Consider the following 18,410-nt stretch of genomic DNA (forward strand, 5'->3'; position numbering starts at 1 on the left):
AATATATTGTTAGTCAGTATTCACATTGATATATCTTCATAATCATCATTTATACATATGAATTATACTAGTAATCATAGCGATGACGAATATACGCGCGCGTGCGTATATACACCATTTTATATAATAAATGAATACACTATTCATTGTTCAAGTATTAATTATTACATTTATTTATGTCTGTTTTTATACAATGAGCATATTGCTAATTTTTACAATTTCTATGATAAAATGCATATTACGCGCACGTGTGTGTGTGTTTTCACACAAAATATATATAAAATAGTTTAGTGCTTTGATCCCAAAGGGAAAAAGGGCTGAAATAGCAATTTTTCTTCGTCACATGTTGCTAATAAGCGCTATATGCTAAATAATACAATACAGAAAATATTTTATCTAAACATCACATTGGCAATTGTTCTAAGCAATTACATTATATTCATTTAAATCTATTCTCTATACAATAGTATTTACATTTTCCTTTCTCTAGTAATATGTATAATATCAAAAACGTACAAAAGTAAAAATATAATTTTATTCTTTCAAAAGTTTGCGATATGTTTTTATTCGGGGGAAAAAGCTTCAAGAGAGAGTTGCAGTCTTACCGTATGTTTTAGTAATAAGAATCTTGGAGACTGATAGCAGTAATCGATGAGTATACCAACTTTTGATTTATATATTTTTTTATCTCCTTACGTTACAGCTCGATTCTTATACATCGATTATTTAAGTATGAAATGCTCTTGTGCAGTTACTTATATATTTATGTATCATAATATATATATATATTCTTGAGATGTGTACGTGTGATTCAAGGAATGTAAACAAGTATGCTGCAAAATTATTTTCGAAATGCTTTCAAGAGACAACAAAGATCTCACTTTCATTTATGTCATAACAATCTTAATTTTATTGTTGATTATACGACTCCTGTGACTTGTAATAAAAGATCTCATACATCTCCTTTCAAGCTGATAGAACTTGTGTAATTCCGTAGCAAGTTTTCCCAGCTTATTACATATTGCTGGAATGTCACAAATACCACGTCATTGATTTATTAAAATCCGCGATTGCTAGACCAACTTTACACACAAACTTACGTTAAGAGTTATATGACTTTGTCCATTTTATATTAAGCATTTACAAGATATATATGGTATAAACAATTAATTTAATTAACGAGGACAGTAAGTTTATACGAAAATTATAAATATTTTTAATACGTATAACAACAACAAGTAAATGTAAACAATTTTACGTTTACGTACATGTATATCGAACGGAAAAAAAATGAAAGAAAAGTAATAGCGTAATCGAGGTATAAACAAACTTTGCGCAATTGTCAGAAAATGTTAAAAAGAGAATTACTCGCGATTAGAGAGAAATAGCAAATAAAAATTAATATTATGCTAACTTGAAAGAAACTTACATGCCTTTAATTGCGAGATTCACATATACTTAAACATAGGAGGATCGCGCGTTAATATTTCCAAATCTATCGCCTTGTGACAAATAGTGTATTTGAAAAATTTATATCCTAAAGCTGTATAAATTTCCAGTTTGACTATTGGACTTTCAGCACCACTAATTCGAGCACAAAAGCCTCATCTAATTGTACGTACTGAATATTGTCGTTTAGTTGCGAATTCGTATGCTTATAGCAAAGTAGCTCATATACATATATGTAAAAATGCTCTCAAAAATTTCGAAGAATGTACGACTATTTAGTTGTGCACGCTGTTAGTATTTTCAAAAGTATTCCCAAACTATTGGTGTTCTCTGTTGTATATTAATAAAGCTAAATTACAATGAAACTACCATATTACAAGGCAAATTTATTCTCTAGAATAGAAAATCTTTGAAATACGTATATTGGAAATGCGAAAAGAAAAGATTAGAGTTCAAGCTCTTCGGCAGTGCGCGAGAGTCTATGATTATCAATACGTCGTCGTTGGCTACGTCTTACAGCATCCGCTCTGCGATATGGTTCGGACCTTAGACCGAGAAGAATATCTTCTAGGGCACCATTGTAAACTTCGTCCTGTTGCAGTAACTTTTTCTCTTGCACTAATCGTGTCTTATTCTTCAGCTCATTTATAACAGCATCCTGATGAAATATTCATTATTACAGATAATATTTAAAATATTTCTATCAAAAATATAAATAAATGTATACATGTGATATACAACTGTGTAAAATAACTTTTTTTTTCTATTAAAGCTGTATACTATAGAGTATATTTATAATTATAGCAAAATTCGTCGACATTCTATCAAATCAAGAAAAATTTACTACATCTATTTCTATTTATGCGTCAGTAGCGTTTCTTCTTTATCTTATATTTTATATACGATACGTGAAACTTTACGGTAAATAATAAAAGGGAAGCGATAAAAGAAGAATTCTCTCAGGCAACATCAATGTGAGCTAGAACATGCAAATGCATACTTTGATGTAGTTATTAGTAACAATGAAATATAAAGACAAGTTTATGCACATGTACAAAATGTATGCAATTACAATCAATGTGTATTGTACAACATGTAATGTATAAGTGAAATTTCCTCGAAACTACAATAGATTTCATACTTTTGTTTTTACAGTATTTTATATGTATGTGCAATTTTGAAGTAAAGATAAACTTTCTTTAATAAAAACTATGTTTTATTTTATGTATATTAGTGAAAAAGTTTAGTGATGATTCTTTATACGATATATGTAATGTGGCGTATGTGTATAAATGTTGGGGAAAAAGAACAAACAAAATATGTTAATACAAGGAAGTGACCAAGGACAGACTTACATGTTGTGAATTGTTTCTACATTGTTATGTTCTGAGCTCCAGTTCATTAAGGTGGCGGTGTAACAGACTCTTGTTCGAGTTACAGCAAAATTTCGACGACTTTAAATCCAAATAAATATGTAACAAATAAGAAAACAGATGTTTATGAAATCTATAGTGTTGAAGAAATGAAATAGCTGTAAGAGGCACGCGTGAAATAATCAGGATCAATGTCGTTCGTAGTGCCTAAAAAAAAAAGTCATGCTATCTCACAACATGCAAAAGATTAATGCTTATGTATTTTCTTTTTACATAAGGTGCAATTATGTAATGTGATGAATGTTAATTTTGAAATGTGTCCACACTATTGATGTTGTAGGAGAGAAGAAGAAAATGTAAATAACAAGTATATAAAAATAAGTAGTATTAACTAACGGATTACATTTAACGGAAGGAAAAATTCTCCAACGATAAGATATACATATAAATATGATTTAAAATTTTTGTCGACTCCAAAAATAAATAAAAAAGCAGTAGCAGCGAGTATATAGCAATAAAAATGTCAAACAATTCTAGTTTAACGTGCACGAAATAATATACAGTTTGTCACAGAACTTTGGGAGAAAGAATTAATTTTTCCAATAATGCCATCTCTTTTTTTTCAGATCGTAAAAGTGACACGTTAAAGAAGTTTTAAATAAATAACATGCTAGATATACAAACGATTAAAGTAAAAAGATACAAAAGTGCTTTGATTTCGTATAATAACATGTAAAACAGAAAGGTAAAACATAAGAAAAAACGCACGGCATACCTGTTGTTTCTTCTGATTTAATTTGTTACGTTTTATAACTTCTTCGGACGTATTTAAAGCTTCCGCTGCAGCAGCCTCTAACCTGCGACGCTGCTCGTTTTCCTGATCCGCTGCCTGTAAATTCGTGCATTTTACTTGATATACGCTTCTAATATAACTACAGTGAAGAAATGGATTTATTTAAATAAAGCGCAACTACTAACGCACCTTAAACGCTCTCGCGAATCTAACGAGAAGGGAGAAGAAGGTGTTGGCGTCAGCCTGTCTCGGACTTTCTCCAAAGAATTCGACACATTCTCGGAATGCTTCACCGGCAGTACGTGCGTCAAGTTTCAAACGGCGTAATTTCTCCTCGGAATTGTTCAAAAAGTCACGCAATACCGTATTGTGCTTCTCTTTGCCGCGTAACTCAAATTCTTTTCGCACAAGATCCATCCCTTTCTCCAGTTCGTGAACATCGGTCGTAATGTTCTCTAGTGAGACTAAAATAAACATGTAATTTTGTAAATACAAACGGAAAAGTAAATGGAATCAACATTTGAATAGCTAATGAAATATACGACGAGCATACCTGTGGCAGCTTTGTCAATGTACATCAACTCCGATTCAAAATTAATAAGTTCCGGGAACTTGACTCGTATTGTGGCGACGATATAATGCAAAAGGCACATCCTTTTATCGGTCGATTTCGTATCTAACAGTGTATCTAAGCTTTGTAATTTGAAGCCGTACGCGGGGCCTCGTTTGCTACTGTTTAGGTAGTTACCGAAGGCAAGAATAATCTCTAATACTGATCTCAACTTCTTTGAACTCTTAACCGAACTGGATGCAGATATCACAGCGTGTATTTGTGGCGTAATCAGATGTAAATTGTCGAAAAAGTTTCCTATGTAGTTCATAATTGACAACTTGGTAGATATCCTTTCCACTTTACCGAGTTGCATCAAAAATTTATCTTCTTCTGTCAATAAATTGACGTTCTTCTTTTCTATAATATATTCGCGGTAAGCCTTGATCTGAAATTAATATATATATATATATATAACATTCACATAGCTCGTGTAATTGGTAACACGACAATAGTTAAAAGAAGCGCACTTCTTGATCCGTAGGTACCATACGTTGCAATAACTCGACATTTTCCAGCGACAGGACTTTCAAGTCGAGAGCATTCACCGCCATTATCACTTTCTCGACGGGCATTTCCATTTTTCGGCGCGATATAGCTAGAGTTGGAAAAAGAGAAATCAGAGTGACGAATCTATTGTCACATATCACATCGGGTCATCAGAAATATTTATGTACCAATATTTCGTAATCTCGTGTGCTCCAAAAGTGATACGTTCTCGGGCTTCTTGAATCGTTTACTCGGAAAGCTTTGAAGCCCATCGATTTCACTGTTACCGTTGGCCACGTGTCCACTCATGCCGATCTTAAATCGCTCCTCAAAGTCGGAAAAGTCGATTTGATTGTGCAAACGATCGTCGTCTAACTCGTTGAAGATGGTCCCCCGTACTTGATTAGGTTTCAGAGCGATCCAATTAAGAGTAGGAAGTTTGTACTTTGTTTGGACCTGAACGAACGAAAGAAATAATTTAGTGTCAAGTTAAAACAATACAACAATGATTTTATCGCTGGTAAAATATGCGATATTCTCACTTTTTTTCATTACGATAGTTAATTTTGTCAAAGAAAAATATTCCCTCATTTGATAATCCCAATGGCTCACATACTCAATATTACATACTTTTCGTTTAATAGTCATCGCTCCATTGGGTGCTTGCATCATGCCAGCGGGCGGTGGAGGTATTGGGACAGGCGGAGGTATCTTGTGATCTCCCGAGGAAAGAGGTGCCATGGGAGGCGGCGGCGGACATGGTGGCGGGGGTGGAGGTGGTGGCGCAGGAGCCGCTGCAAGTGTTTCATGTAACATTGGCGATGGTGTCGAGGCGAACGTCTCGGACGTAAGATTATCTGAATTACTCAGAGGACTCGTCGCGATGCCATTTCGTAGACTAGCGGCTGAAATAGACATTTGTGTGTTTTTCTACTTTACTTATACCGTTTATTACTTATACAAATGACCTAGCGAGTAACTTACCTGTTGAACCCTTTGTAAGCGTTCCCGTCAAAGTTTCCAGCTCGATGATCTTATTCTCTAGGACACTCTGTCTCCGTGCAGAATCCTGTCTCTGCCTCTTCAAGGCCGCGAGTTCTTCCTCCACTAATCTACGTGCTTCTAAGGCATCGGCATATTCCACTTTGATCGCGCCCAATTCCGTCTCCAGTTCCGCTAATTTCGCCAACGATTCTCTTTCTAATTCTGCCATACGATCATGCGCCTGTGTTAAATGCAATCAATTATGACAATCGGTAAATTCAACAATGTTTTATATTAGTAGGAAAAGCCTATACATCGCTTACATGACCAAGCTCGTCTTCTAATTCCGCTACTTTTTCCAATGCTGCAGTCTTCGTTTCGCTGTCCTCCATCAAGGCAGCCACATCAAATACGTTATCTAGGTAAGCTGAGATTTGAACCTAAAGAGCCCCGAAAAAAGAAAAGAGAAAGAAAAAATTATGATTAACCTTGATAAGGTTCTACCCGACGATCGAGAATTTAATGTCTGTACTGTTAACCACTAATTAGCCAAGTCATGGATTATCATTAAAAGTTATTTGAAACTATGATTTTTCATAGAATGTACGGTACAATGAAGGAAAGGGAGAAATATATATATATAAACTGCATTTATTGCGTTAAAGCATTATGAACCTAAGAATAATTTAATAATGGTTTATTAAAATGTTGTAACGCGCGTGTGTAATTGACTGACCTGCAAATCTTCGCTCTCTGTGTGTCTAAGCTTCTCGAGGTATTCATCTAATCCAAGCTTCGTAAACTCATACTGTAGATGTACCCTGAAGTTCATGTCTTCGACCGAATGCACGACAATATTGACAAACTGCATACAAGCGACCATAAACTCAATGTGGAAGCTGTCATACTGGGTGAAATATGCCATAAGTGTCGTAAATCTTCTCCTCTCGGAGCACACCTCTTTGAAGTTATCGAACGCTGACAAAATAATTTCGTGGCCACCCTTCACTAGGCAGATTGCAGCGAGAAGCTCCAATACTAGAGCTTTCGTCCTGAGAAAGCAGTGAATTTATGGCAAACACGATAAATCGTGAGAGCAGTTATTTGAAATGTGATATACAATATAATAAATTTTTAATGAAATATTCATATCACTTTTCAGGATGCGATTAAGCAAGAACTTGTAGTAATTTGAATATAAAATGACCAAGTTGTTGCAGCGCATCACGGCGGATGTTATTTCGCACGTTTATAATGTCATAGAACTTTCTAAGAAGCACACGAGACAATAATAGCCTAATAGACAATACATGACTCACCTCAAACTTTTATGGATTAAGCTCAACGCAATGCAGTTGATGGCTTCTCTGTGTTGAATAACCATGTTAAATCCGTACTGTAAAAATATCTGTGAGTGTGCTTATACATCTGTTATTATGTGAACGTGAATGTATCGAAATATATTAATGTTTAAATAAACTTTCCGACTAGTTTGAAACTTGAGAAGAAGCAAAAAGAATCAATCTATTTTGTCAGTAATGTGAAAATGTGATATAAATATTACGACTCTTGTTTCCAATTATCATTTTAATGTGTTTATATCTTGTAACGCATTAAAATGATAATTGGAAACAAGAGTCGTAATATTTTTCAAAATCATCAAATATAGAATGAAATCTTAAACTGATTGATATTCACCTTGTTATTCATGATAGCACGCATGCATAGTATGCAAACGTGAATGTCATCCTTTGCTTCACCCATATTTAGGCGTGCCACGTGTCGAGATCTCCTTTTCACCCCAGGACTGTCTTTGAGCTCGTGGAGAGGTGGCCTCAGGCATCCGTTGTTCAACGGTGAGGTATCGCCTGTGCCGGCTGTGTTAATATTATTATCGACAATTGTTTTAAAATCTACGGTAAGCTAGTTGTCACAAAAACATTTCATTATCTTACAAATATAATATTCAAAGGGGGAGATTTTCTACATTTATTCGACAATATTTTACATGGTGTAACTTTTAATATTATAATATTATCGCAGCAATTTATGACTGTAACGAAAAGCGAATAAACATTAATTTCCTTAGACAGATATAGACTTGACGATACAAACGATCTCTTTCATCATAAGGTAGAAATCTTATATCTGCTGTCAATTGTTAACGGGTTAAAGTAAATTGTCCGATTTCCTCCCTTTTTTTGGCTTTCTAATCAATTTCTTACCGGTTTGTAATTTTTCCTCGGAACTCGTGTGTGCTTCCAAGAGTCGTTGCTCGTGCCGCATCATCAGTAGCCTGAAGCTGAGATAGTCTATCAGAGCATCCAGGCCTTGATTTTCTTCGTCCAAGAACTCTCTCACCCATCTGCAATACTGTTCAGCTCAGAATACAGATTTAGAAAGGCAAAAAAAAGATATCACCAACAAATGAACTGGCACGCTGAATCTTATTAATACAATTATTTATGCGATCAATGATGAAATGGATCCGAATTACATTTGAAATTATAGAAAAGATATTTAAAAGTTGCTGTTGCTAAAGACAGTTTGTTAAATATGTTTGCTTGAAAGATTTTAGATAAAATAGTCTGCCAGCACACAGTCATTGCGGCACAATCGAACAAAACAGATGTAAACTTAACGCTCGGCGAAAAGGGCAAATAAATAATGATAGATTCACTTACTCAATATGATTTGTGCGTAAGGATATCTCCAAGTCACGTAATACTTGGGTCGATGTAGATTCCCCGACCATTTTCCTCTTCTGGAAGAACATAAAGAAACGATACGACTGTGTAATCATTAGTATCCGTTTGCGATAGGAAACTTATTGCGGATGTGTAATACACAGTGCACTGATTATTTTAAGAAGGAAGAAATAAACAAATTTATACAAAAATGTTCAAAATTTAATTGTAACGTTAAATGTCGTCGATGTGCAAAAAAAGACGCACAAGCAGTATTATTATTGTTATTGTACAATGTGTCAAATGGTTATAATTGCGCAGTGAGCGTATGTTTAAAATACATATAATTTTGTTGGAAAAATGACAATAATACTGGAGGAAAAAATAGATATAAAAGATTGGGGGAAAAGAAAAATAAATAAGTAAAAAAAAAACGTACTCGATGGCTTCGCGATGCTGTCGGATCCAGGTAAGTACGTAACTTGGCCAGGTAATGGGACGGTGGGTCTTTAGCTTGTACTCTTTCCTGCAAATATAAATATTTCATCGTGATAAACTCATCGATTTCAAATGAAATAAAATTTTTGATAACGATTCCATGTCAGTTGAGACACTTGTTTATCTTCCTTGTCTTCCTATGGAAGCTCTGTGATTATCGTACAAGTGAAAGTTAATGGGAGGAAAGATTTGAAAGGAATTTGAGAAATGGAGGTTTTGGATAACCCGAGCTTTAACGAATTGCTGCCTGTGTGAGACGGCCTGAGCAATAATATTTGGAGAATATAGTACATGAATACCGTCGGTGAAAAGGGATGCTGCGTATTTTTTTGCAGTCCGCATCGTGTATAATAGCACGGCTTGCGTTACATCCGTCTTGTGTTACGCATATGCACAGGCTAGCTCGAGCATCGGAATGAACAGGCGATTATCGCTTGAAAATACGTTTCTATCTTTTCATTTTGAATTGTTTCACTGTGTTTGATCATATAGTCAACGTTTGTATTTTTCCAAAATATCTGTAAAAGTTATACTTGCACGGGATAATTTTTTTCAGGATTTCTAATAGCTGTCAATACTTGCTCTCTCTATCTCGAGCGAATCCGACCTCTAATTCTATCTTTATTATTATTGAGAATAATTTGTATATACTCACTTGGTCGCATATAATATCCCATTTCTTTTCGTTGTCATATTGCTTCAAGAGTTTCGCTTTATCCGGTGGTAGATCCATGGAGGCCTGTGTACGTAAGAAATAGCTCACTTAAATGATGTAAATTATTCGGGAATAGCTACGAAGAAATAAAGAATATATGCACGCGTCCGATTACTTGCTCCATTAGGAATGGCATTATTCCTATCCGGATAATTATTCGATTTAATTAACTCTTTGGCTCCTTTACGCGTACGAAAGGTTGGAGAAAGCAATGTACGCGCGTTCTCCTTCAGTGACCAGGACAAGTAACAATTTCCAGCAACGTAACGCGATTTCTGTTTCCGTTTCGTGGCGATGGCTACAATTCTGTCGCATTAGCATAATACTTGTTCTCGAGTTATGGTTTCTACTCAACTGGAGCAAGTAATGCCCTCTTTCGATAACGGGAGCAGAGAACGAGTTGCCCTCCGGGAAACGAGAAATATATATATATAAATCATTATAAACAGTCGTAAAGGAGACCCTTTTGTGCAACGTTTTAGAAGAGCAGAAACAGGTTTTGTAAACAGGTTCGTAATCACTAATGTGCCTTTTTATTAAATTGTTACTTTATTACGTCCCGTGTCGTCCGACTCACGTCATACGACTGTCGGAAAATTAGTAACTGCGAGAGAAAGCTATGCCCTATAGATGTAATTGTTAAGGTCAGAATGTGTTGTTTGAATGGTACCAAGTTTCACTTCGCTGCCGCTTTCCCTTTCAGTGCAATATATCCGATTGTTGCTTAAAAATGAAAAAAAGAAAAGAAAATAATTTCCTGTGCAAGCGCATTCAATTGAACTTGCTTTTACCTGCACGTAACTCGCGTTCTACCAGAAATATCGGATTACCGTTAATGGGATACATAGTTTCACAATGGACAGGATGCGACTGGTGACGCCCGATAGATTCACAAAACAAACCCCGAGTAGTCGGTCGAAACATATTTGCGCGTGCATTAATTGAAATCCAGCTAAAGAAAAGAATTTGCCCAAGTTCAACATATACCAGGCTATTTTAACAAAAACGTGTTCTTGTTTAATCGAAATTTACTAAGAATTGGTAGAAATTAGTATTGTAGTATTGAACTCGTATCGTGAAATTACCTCGATGCCTCAACATCGAGTCATATCGGTAGCAATAATTAAGTGGCGTCAAGAACGAGACTGATCTTTATTGGTTGGGATCGTTACACGCGGGCACTGACCTTCGAACGAGCTAACAAGAGAGAACTTTCAACCCGGTGAAAGGGCAAATTTTTCATCCTGCGTTGCTTCTTTCGAAAAGTAATAAAGTTTACAAGATTTATGAAATTTCCCTTGGTGCCGTGAGCACTTGAGCAAACGAAAATTCATACCGATATGCTCCCTTCCACAAGGTGTGCTTCAAGCAATACACTATTTATTCGCACCAACAGGGCGAGCGCGAAAGCGAGGCAAACGAGAAATGCCATTAATTAAACGTGCATCCTCGAAAGAAATGACCGTTGTCAAGTACTTAAGCTTCGGCGAATCGCCGTCGGCTTGTCATTTAGACACACGCCATGCACAGGTCATTAAAGCCATCGTTGTTAACACTCGTACGGTCTCGTGCACGAGCATGCAGGACATTTCTACTCGAGATTATAATTGAAATACGATTCTTTACCTAAATCTAAGCTTGTGCTACCAACTCGTAATATCAATTTTAATGGGAAATAACGACGACGGTTTGCCTCGCAAACCTGAATGAGAGGATCTAAAATTAAGTGATAACGTCACGATGTGCACCCGGCTGCGATGACATCATCTCACCAACTCACATGTGCCAAAAGGCAAAGTGTGTGGTAAAGGCCTCTCGATGCAATGTAGATTCGCACAACGTAGATTGTAGCTGATAAATGAAGGAAAAACTTTGGCTAAAGTTTCAAAAGCTTGGTGCGGCGAAGAAAAAAATATTCATCTCTCACTCGTCATCACTTTCAACGCTCCACTTTCTCAGCCCTAATTGCGCTGATAGAGCCTAAACGCGTCGCGTTACGAAGGGATTAGTATTGGAGATGTTGGAGAAAAGCCGAGGGTAGTGAGCGAGATTGTGCACACGGCCGACCGGAAGGGACAGGTTGGAACGAAAGCGACGGAGAAAGATGAAAGAAGGGTGCTCGAAGCTGTTACCGAGAATATTAGCCATGCATTAATTATGCAATTGGTCGGGGTGATTTTACAAATGGAAGAACTTTTCAAAGATTGCTCAACGCGTTATAACGAGTACATAAGGTTGACATTCCTCTGAGAAACATATTGCAGTTATATCGACGTTATTAGCATCCCTAGCCACAGAGAGTCGTACAACACACCCAGGATCTTCCGTTGTGGCACTCGTCCTCACCCACGTCACGCTTGAATAAATTTATGTATGTACGATGGGTGAGGAGAAAGAGGGAGAAAGAGACAGAGAAAAAGTGAAAGGGTAATGACCCGGGAGAAAGAGAGAGAGAGAGAGAGAGAGAGAGAGAGATTAATGGACGATGAAGGGACATTGGAGGAAAGAGAAGATTGAAACATTGAATGCACGTAAGAATACGGACGAAATGATACGTCTTTCCACGCGTCAAGTTCAAAGAGCAATTGTTCTCGCAATCAGTCGCGACTGAGGTTCGCTTAAACAACGATCGTCTCTTTCTGCGATTACGATGCACATCTGCGATCCCACTGGGATAATGGGATTCTTTACGGCGCCCCAATATGCAGACAGTGTGCACACGTGTGGACCGGAATGACTTTTTTTACACGAGAAAAATATTGCAATGCTCGTCGTCGGCCCCAACAAAATAATCCTTGTTTTCTCCTCAACCTGCCTTTAGCATACAATTTAATATGAGAAATGCAATCGATTGCGACGCTCCTAGTCTCCGAAGAAGAGCGATGCCGGATTAACATAGACCTGTTTAAATAAAAGCGGCGAATGAGTGAACATTGTCGAGAAAGAATTTTCACGGTCAAGCGGCAACGTTTAAGCGGCCAGTGTCCCTCGACACTTAATTTACTGGCCAGAAATAGCTCTATTCGCACGTGCACGCTATTTGGCCACGAGCCATTTCGCCCTCTTTCACGAGAAGGAAATTCTGCTCGGTCAGTCAGTTTACCTGACAATGAGATGGCTCCGCACGTGATGCTGCAAACGTCAAATTTTTCTTCTCTATAAAAGTGTCAACTCTCGGGAGTTGATATGAAATGGAAATGAAACGGAAGGCAATGTTTGCACGTTGACAGATGTGTTGTCTTTTTGGTGGAAAAGCGAAACGGTAATAACTCGATGTTAGATCCGCCTTGGATCGATAACACGTACTATCCCTCTCTTGTTTTAAACAAAATGTAATTATATTATACGTCGCTTCCACAATCCACAGCACATTCCCACAGTAGAAGGAAATTGCAGTGTGCGCCATTTGGATATCCTGTTTACGCAGATCATCTCTCACAGTGAGAAATGCAAACACGCGAGCAAGTTCGGTGTCGCGTTATGCGCACTCGCGCGTAAAAAATCATTGTCTTTCGCTTACGCTTACAAGTTTCGTTAACGAAATCATTTATGTGAATCCCAACTTGAGCAAATGTATTTTTCAATTATCTCTAAATCGTATTGATATTTTTCTCGCGTTCATCACTGCTTATCTTCATCAACACGCCACGTGGAAGAAAAAAAATGTCCCCCAGCCGGTTCTTTCACCGGGACTGAAAGATATTTTGGTCCAACGAATGACGATAAAAGAAAAACACAACGAATGCGACCCTCAAAATTCGCTCTCAGAAATCTTATAACGTTATTAGAATATCTGGAAATTTCTCGAGAAAATTCTCAAGGAACCAAAGTATTACATTTTTAATGGTAGGACGTTTATGACTCGTCACGCACGTAATTAGAGTAATTGTCCAATAACGTAACTATTAAATAAAGGCGTGGAACACGTAGTCTAACGAGAGAGACCGTATAATTATTAATTGAAATTTACTTCTCGAGAGTTACATGAATGCACTTGTGGTTGACCATGTCTCGGTGAGTTTTTTTACACCAACTAATATTAGCTTTATTAGGTTTCCGTTTGTAAGATCGAGGTCGAGAAAAACTTTGGCGCGGCCCTGGTGATCCAAGACGGCTTCTACGATGTGTGACTCATCAACAAGCATTTATAATCTCGCTTGAGGGGTTATTAAACGTTCGCACGCCTCTGACAATTTCTTTCGCCACGTGCGATTACAGTGGCCATCGCTCCGTCGTTATCAACAATGAAAAGGTATTTGGTGAGAGCTGCTGCTCGTAGGCGTGCCTTCCTCCTTTCTCTCCATCTTTTTTTTTTCAGCGCACATGAAAATTCGAGACCGCGTATGAAATAATAATGTGGAAAGTTCTCTCTAGGGAATTGTTTGAAAGGAATAATTGGAAAAGGTGAAAATAGGACGGATATCGTCTGCTACGATCGCACTTACCAGCACTTTGGTAAAGCGCCTCTCGAGCTCGACGGCGTCCGGCATCGGTTGTCTCGGCGCGTTACGCATGCTGCCGGTGCGCGCGTGAGGCCCGCCCATACCCATGCTCAAGCCCATGTTCAAGCCCATGCTGGCTTGACACGACTGATAAGGCAGACCGGCCTTGACACCGCCTTGGAAAACTTGGCGTACACCACCATCGCTCTCCCCGTTGCGACTCTGCACGATGCCCATGTCTCCTCTTTGGCGCCTCGGCGAGTAGCATGGACGGAAATTTTCAACGATGTCGGCGCTAGACCTGGCTAGGTCGACGGACGTGTCGCGACGATACGCACATACTTGTACGCGTGCGTTAAACACGGCTGCAAATCACTTACAATTAGGTATCGTCCATCGCGAGGATCGCGAGTACTCGTCGCGCACCACCCGAAACGACATCGACAACTGTCGCCGCGACCTCGCGACTCGACCGCCGCACATGCGCGCTGCGGCTGCGCGTTCCTTCCCATTTTTCGCTGCGCGCCAAATTCAAATTCATCAAATTCTAATGCAAATCGCAATTATTATTCCAAAAGTATTGTAGACATTTGTCTATTAGAATTTTCCTCTGTGGAAACGCAATTATCGGAAAGAAAAGATAACTCTGTTTTTATCGACATTTCATTGGCTACGTAATAATGAATTCAAGTCACTAGATGGCAGCTCTTTCCACTTCGTCAGTCATATGGCGTTGCGTCTTTCGGCTAATGTGAATGAATAAGAAGACAAGGGAAAATGGCCGAGTCCGAGCAGAGAGGTAAAGACGATTGTAACGCGGCGGCGGTGGCGGCCGCGGTAAAGGAAACAATGATTAAGCAGGAGAAGCGCGATACTACGTTGACGAATGGCGGCAAGGGCTCCGGCGATGACGCCGACAGCCTCGAGGAGCTACCGCTCGACATAGGCGAGCATTATCTCGTCCGCAGATCCGACGACTCCTGGCGTGCGTATTCTTTCGCCCTTCGCCCTCTCTCTACCCTCAATGTTGTGTATCGTTGTGTCCTCAGATCCCGCCGAGATTATCCAGACACGTTACAACGACCACGAGAGTCATTACGAATATTATGTCCATTACGACGGACACAACAGAAGATTGGACGAGTGGGTACCTCGCGAGAGAATCATGTCCAGTAGATTCGACATGAGTGAAATAGAGCGGCACGATAGGAATTCTGGAGCCGATCTCTTGGCCGATTCTTCCGATCGCAAAATCACTCGAAATCAGAAAAGACGCCACGACGAGATTAACCATGTGCAAAAGGTAAATACAACTCTTACGGAATCGATTCTTATAGATGAAAGTAATCATCTTTTAGACTTATGCAGAAATGGATCCTACTACAGCCGCATTGGAGAAGGAGCACGAAGCTATAACAAAAGTCAAGTACATAGATAGAATACAGATTGGTAAGCATTGCTATACGTCCAATTCATGCAGCAAGAATCTCCTCATTTTCACAAGTTCCTTTCTAGGCAAGTACGAGATCGACACTTGGTACTTTAGTCCCTATCCAGAGGAATATGGCAAACAATCGAAACTCTGGATCTGTGAATATTGTTTAAAGTACATGCGTCTCGAGAAAACTTACAGATATCATATGAGCGAATGTACGCATAGGCAGCCAGTTGGCAAGGAAATCTATCGAAAGGGAACATTGAGTATTTGGGAAGTAGATGGCAGGGAACATAAAATTTATTGTCAGAATCTCTGCCTGTTGGCTAAATTGTTTCTGGATCATAAAACCCTTTACTTCGACGTAGAGCCGTTTCTCTTTTATATTTTGTGCGAAGTCGACAAGCACGGTGCACATTTAGTCGGCTATTTTTCCAAGGTACGGGTAAAAGTAGTTGCGAGTAGTCTCAAGAGAGACTTGTAAGTTTACTGTGCACACATTTCAGGAAAAGGAATCGCCCGACGGTAATAACGTTGCCTGTATTTTAACTCTGCCGCCCTTTCAAAGACAGGGCTATGGCAAATTACTGATAGCCTTTAGCTATGAATTGAGTAGAATTGAAGAAACGGTTGGAAGCCCCGAGAAACCTTTAAGTGATTTAGGAAAGTTATCTTACCGTAGTTATTGGAGTTGGATACTGCTGGAGATCCTTCGCGATTTTAGAGGAACTCTTAGTATTAAAGATCTTAGGTAAGATATCTCTCAATCGTTACAATAGAGTCTTTCGATAACAGTGTATATTTTCAGTCATATGACCAGCATCTCGCAAACTGATATCATCTCGACGTTGCAAAGTATCAATATGATTAAATATTGGAAAGGACAGCATGTTATCTGCGTCACACCAAAGTTAGTGGAAGAGCACATCAAAAGCAGCCAGTATAAAAAGCCGCGTCTTAAGGTGGATACTAGCTCACTGAGGTGGGGAGCGCCGCCTCGGAAAAACATCAAACCCAGCAAGAAATAACTTCATTTCCTCAATGTACTCGATTATGTAAATATCCATTCGTTAAATAATTACTTGTTGGAAAAGCAATACGTCATGTGCTCGATATAATCACTAGAGAAAAGTCTCTCGACGAGTAGAATTCATAGTTTGAAAATGTGTTTTATTTAAATATGCAAGTGCATTTCAGCAAATGATACCAAGCAGTATTAAAACAAATTCTAATTTATGTAAACTCATTAATAATAAAGGATGTGTCTGCAGATATAGTGACAATTATATTTTGGAGCTTGTAGATTTATAAAGTTGGACGGCCGAGTCGACGGCTGCTATAGCAGTTCCAGGTGCCATGCAAACTCCGTAACCGCCGTGTCCATAATTATGTACGACCTACAAAAGGACATATCATTTTCTTGCAAATTTCTCTACGTTTCCACTGTCCAAGTACTAACTATAGCCTTTGAATGGTCACTGATGCGACTCCCATCCCCGACCCTGACGCCACCTTCCCGGTGCGGTCGTAAGCCAACTTCCTCCCGCAAAATTTCCGCATTTTTCAAAGACGGAACTAGCGTCTCGCATCTTTCGCCAATTGCTGCGGATTCGTACGGACACAATTTCATATTTTCGGAATCGAAACTTCTCGATCCACCTAAGGTAACTACACCGTTGAAGCCTGGTATGACGTAAGTGTCGAGCTCGCCGTAAAAGAACATTTTCACCCATGGTGCCTTCACCTGTGTGCAGATACATACCCTTTTTGAGAGAAGAAGAAAGAGATGAGAGGAGAAAAAGTTGATACCTTGACCACTTGGCCACGCAGTGAAACGAGACGTCTGTCGTCGCATAATCGGCGCGCTCCAAGCCCGGTGCAATTCATTACGATATCGTACTCGTCAGTCAGCTCTTTGAGAGAATTCACCTCTCTCCGCTTGAACGTAATTCCCTTCGATTGCAATCTGCCGGTAGCAAATCATTCCAAGCTATATGCAGTTCTTCCGTCTTCAATTATACAATTACATACGATTTACCGATCTTTAGCCCACGGAAGATACAGATTGCTTTGCGTCAGAAGAGTCGAGAAATACGATCCGTACTTCCAACTGCCGTCAACCAGTTGAAATTCTTCCCTGGTTGCTCGTCTGTACATTGGCACCACGTTTTCCAGCCAACGATTCTAATTGTCAGCATAAACTCTCGAGATGATGCATCATCTCATTTTAGATACAAATAGTTTTTACTCAATCTCACCTTGACGATATCCGGAGAGGAATTTGCAAATATATATCCAGAAATATCAGTCACTCCAGCGTAAGAGGCATCGTCCGTTTTTCGAAGGGCATCGTAAAATTCGTAAGAATCTTTTACCCATTGCCTCGAAAAGATAAATATATTTCTTTAAGTAACTGGTAAAGTAAGAAAGAAAAAAAAAGTCTTTCTACCTCGTTACCGTCTCACTAGGGCCACTGAAGCAAGAGCCGACTCTAAAGAGTCCCGCGGCTACGTGACTGACGGTGTCGTCAAAATTCGATGCCAAGACCGTAATGTCAGCGTTACGAAAGTAGCCCGTTTGTACAAATCCGGCCGTCGTTAGTCCAACGATGCCGCCACCAACGATAACTATTTTCATTTTGCTTTCAGTGGCGTAATACAAATAATTACCAATAAAACTAAAGCGCAAAACACCTTGACGGAAATTACGAGCTATTCTTGTGCACGCGATAGACACAGCGTGTCTACACTTGGGTGCGGTCTACTTGTGTGCGTAACACATTTCGCTCTCGAGGAATCGAGTTATCATCGTCGAGCGTACTTTAACCACGCGTGATACTTTTGATAAAGCACCAGCAGATATCGGCTGCGCATTTAACGCTTCTTGAAAAAAGAAACAAAAATTTATCTCTTTTATATGAATTGCAAAATGCTTG

The 18,410-nt window shown here is 38.8% G+C and overlaps 3 protein-coding genes across 6 annotated transcripts; 1 reads left to right on the forward strand and 2 right to left on the reverse strand.

Annotated features, from left to right (window-relative positions):
• Positions 1-145: 145 nt before the first annotated feature.
• Positions 146-14,539, reverse strand: LOC105569522 (formin-like protein CG32138). Of its 4 annotated transcripts, none has more exons than XM_012026045.1 (18): positions 14,044-14,539; positions 9,539-9,622; positions 8,825-8,911; positions 8,383-8,489; positions 7,924-8,063; positions 7,397-7,575; positions 7,018-7,094; positions 6,435-6,750; positions 6,022-6,138; positions 5,699-5,939; positions 5,345-5,619; positions 4,903-5,170; positions 4,696-4,823; positions 4,169-4,613; positions 3,805-4,079; positions 3,598-3,711; positions 2,805-2,903; positions 2,027-2,107 (listed from the first exon to the last, which is right to left on the reverse strand). In XM_012026045.1, the coding sequence occupies exons 1-17, from the start codon at positions 14,275-14,277 to the stop codon at positions 2,829-2,831; spliced, it is 3,162 nt and encodes a 1,053-aa protein (XP_011881435.1). In that variant the 5' UTR covers positions 14,278-14,539; the 3' UTR covers positions 2,027-2,107; positions 2,805-2,828. The 4 variants fall into 4 exon arrangements, with proteins under 4 accessions (XP_011881434.1, XP_011881433.1, XP_011881435.1 ...); XM_012026046.1 differs by lacking the exon at positions 2,027-2,107 and adding an exon at positions 2,187-2,428; XM_012026044.1 differs by lacking the exon at positions 2,805-2,903 and having other exon boundaries at positions 146-2,107; positions 8,383-8,462; positions 14,044-14,537.
• A 209-nt stretch (positions 14,540-14,748) lies between these two features.
• On the forward strand, positions 14,749-16,747 carry LOC105569526 (histone acetyltransferase KAT8-like). Its single transcript, XM_012026052.1, has 6 exons — positions 14,749-15,025; positions 15,090-15,343; positions 15,399-15,489; positions 15,556-15,914; positions 15,982-16,226; positions 16,284-16,747. The coding sequence occupies exons 1-6, from the start codon at positions 14,818-14,820 to the stop codon at positions 16,501-16,503; spliced, it is 1,377 nt and encodes a 458-aa protein (XP_011881442.1). The 5' UTR covers positions 14,749-14,817; the 3' UTR covers positions 16,504-16,747.
• LOC105569525 (D-aspartate oxidase) lies at positions 16,629-18,361 on the reverse strand. The gene is made up of 6 exons (XM_012026051.1): positions 17,925-18,361; positions 17,734-17,857; positions 17,514-17,659; positions 17,285-17,441; positions 16,935-17,219; positions 16,629-16,872 (listed from the first exon to the last, which is right to left on the reverse strand). The coding sequence occupies exons 1-6, from the start codon at positions 18,110-18,112 to the stop codon at positions 16,759-16,761; spliced, it is 1,014 nt and encodes a 337-aa protein (XP_011881441.1). The 5' UTR covers positions 18,113-18,361; the 3' UTR covers positions 16,629-16,758.
• Between the last annotated feature and the right edge of the window lie 49 nt (positions 18,362-18,410).

This window comes from Vollenhovia emeryi, unplaced genomic scaffold, assembly GCF_000949405.1.
Source record: "Vollenhovia emeryi isolate VEMERY1.0 unplaced genomic scaffold, V.emery_V1.0 DF939123.1, whole genome shotgun sequence".
Taxonomy (NCBI): Eukaryota; Metazoa; Arthropoda; class Insecta; order Hymenoptera; family Formicidae; genus Vollenhovia; species Vollenhovia emeryi.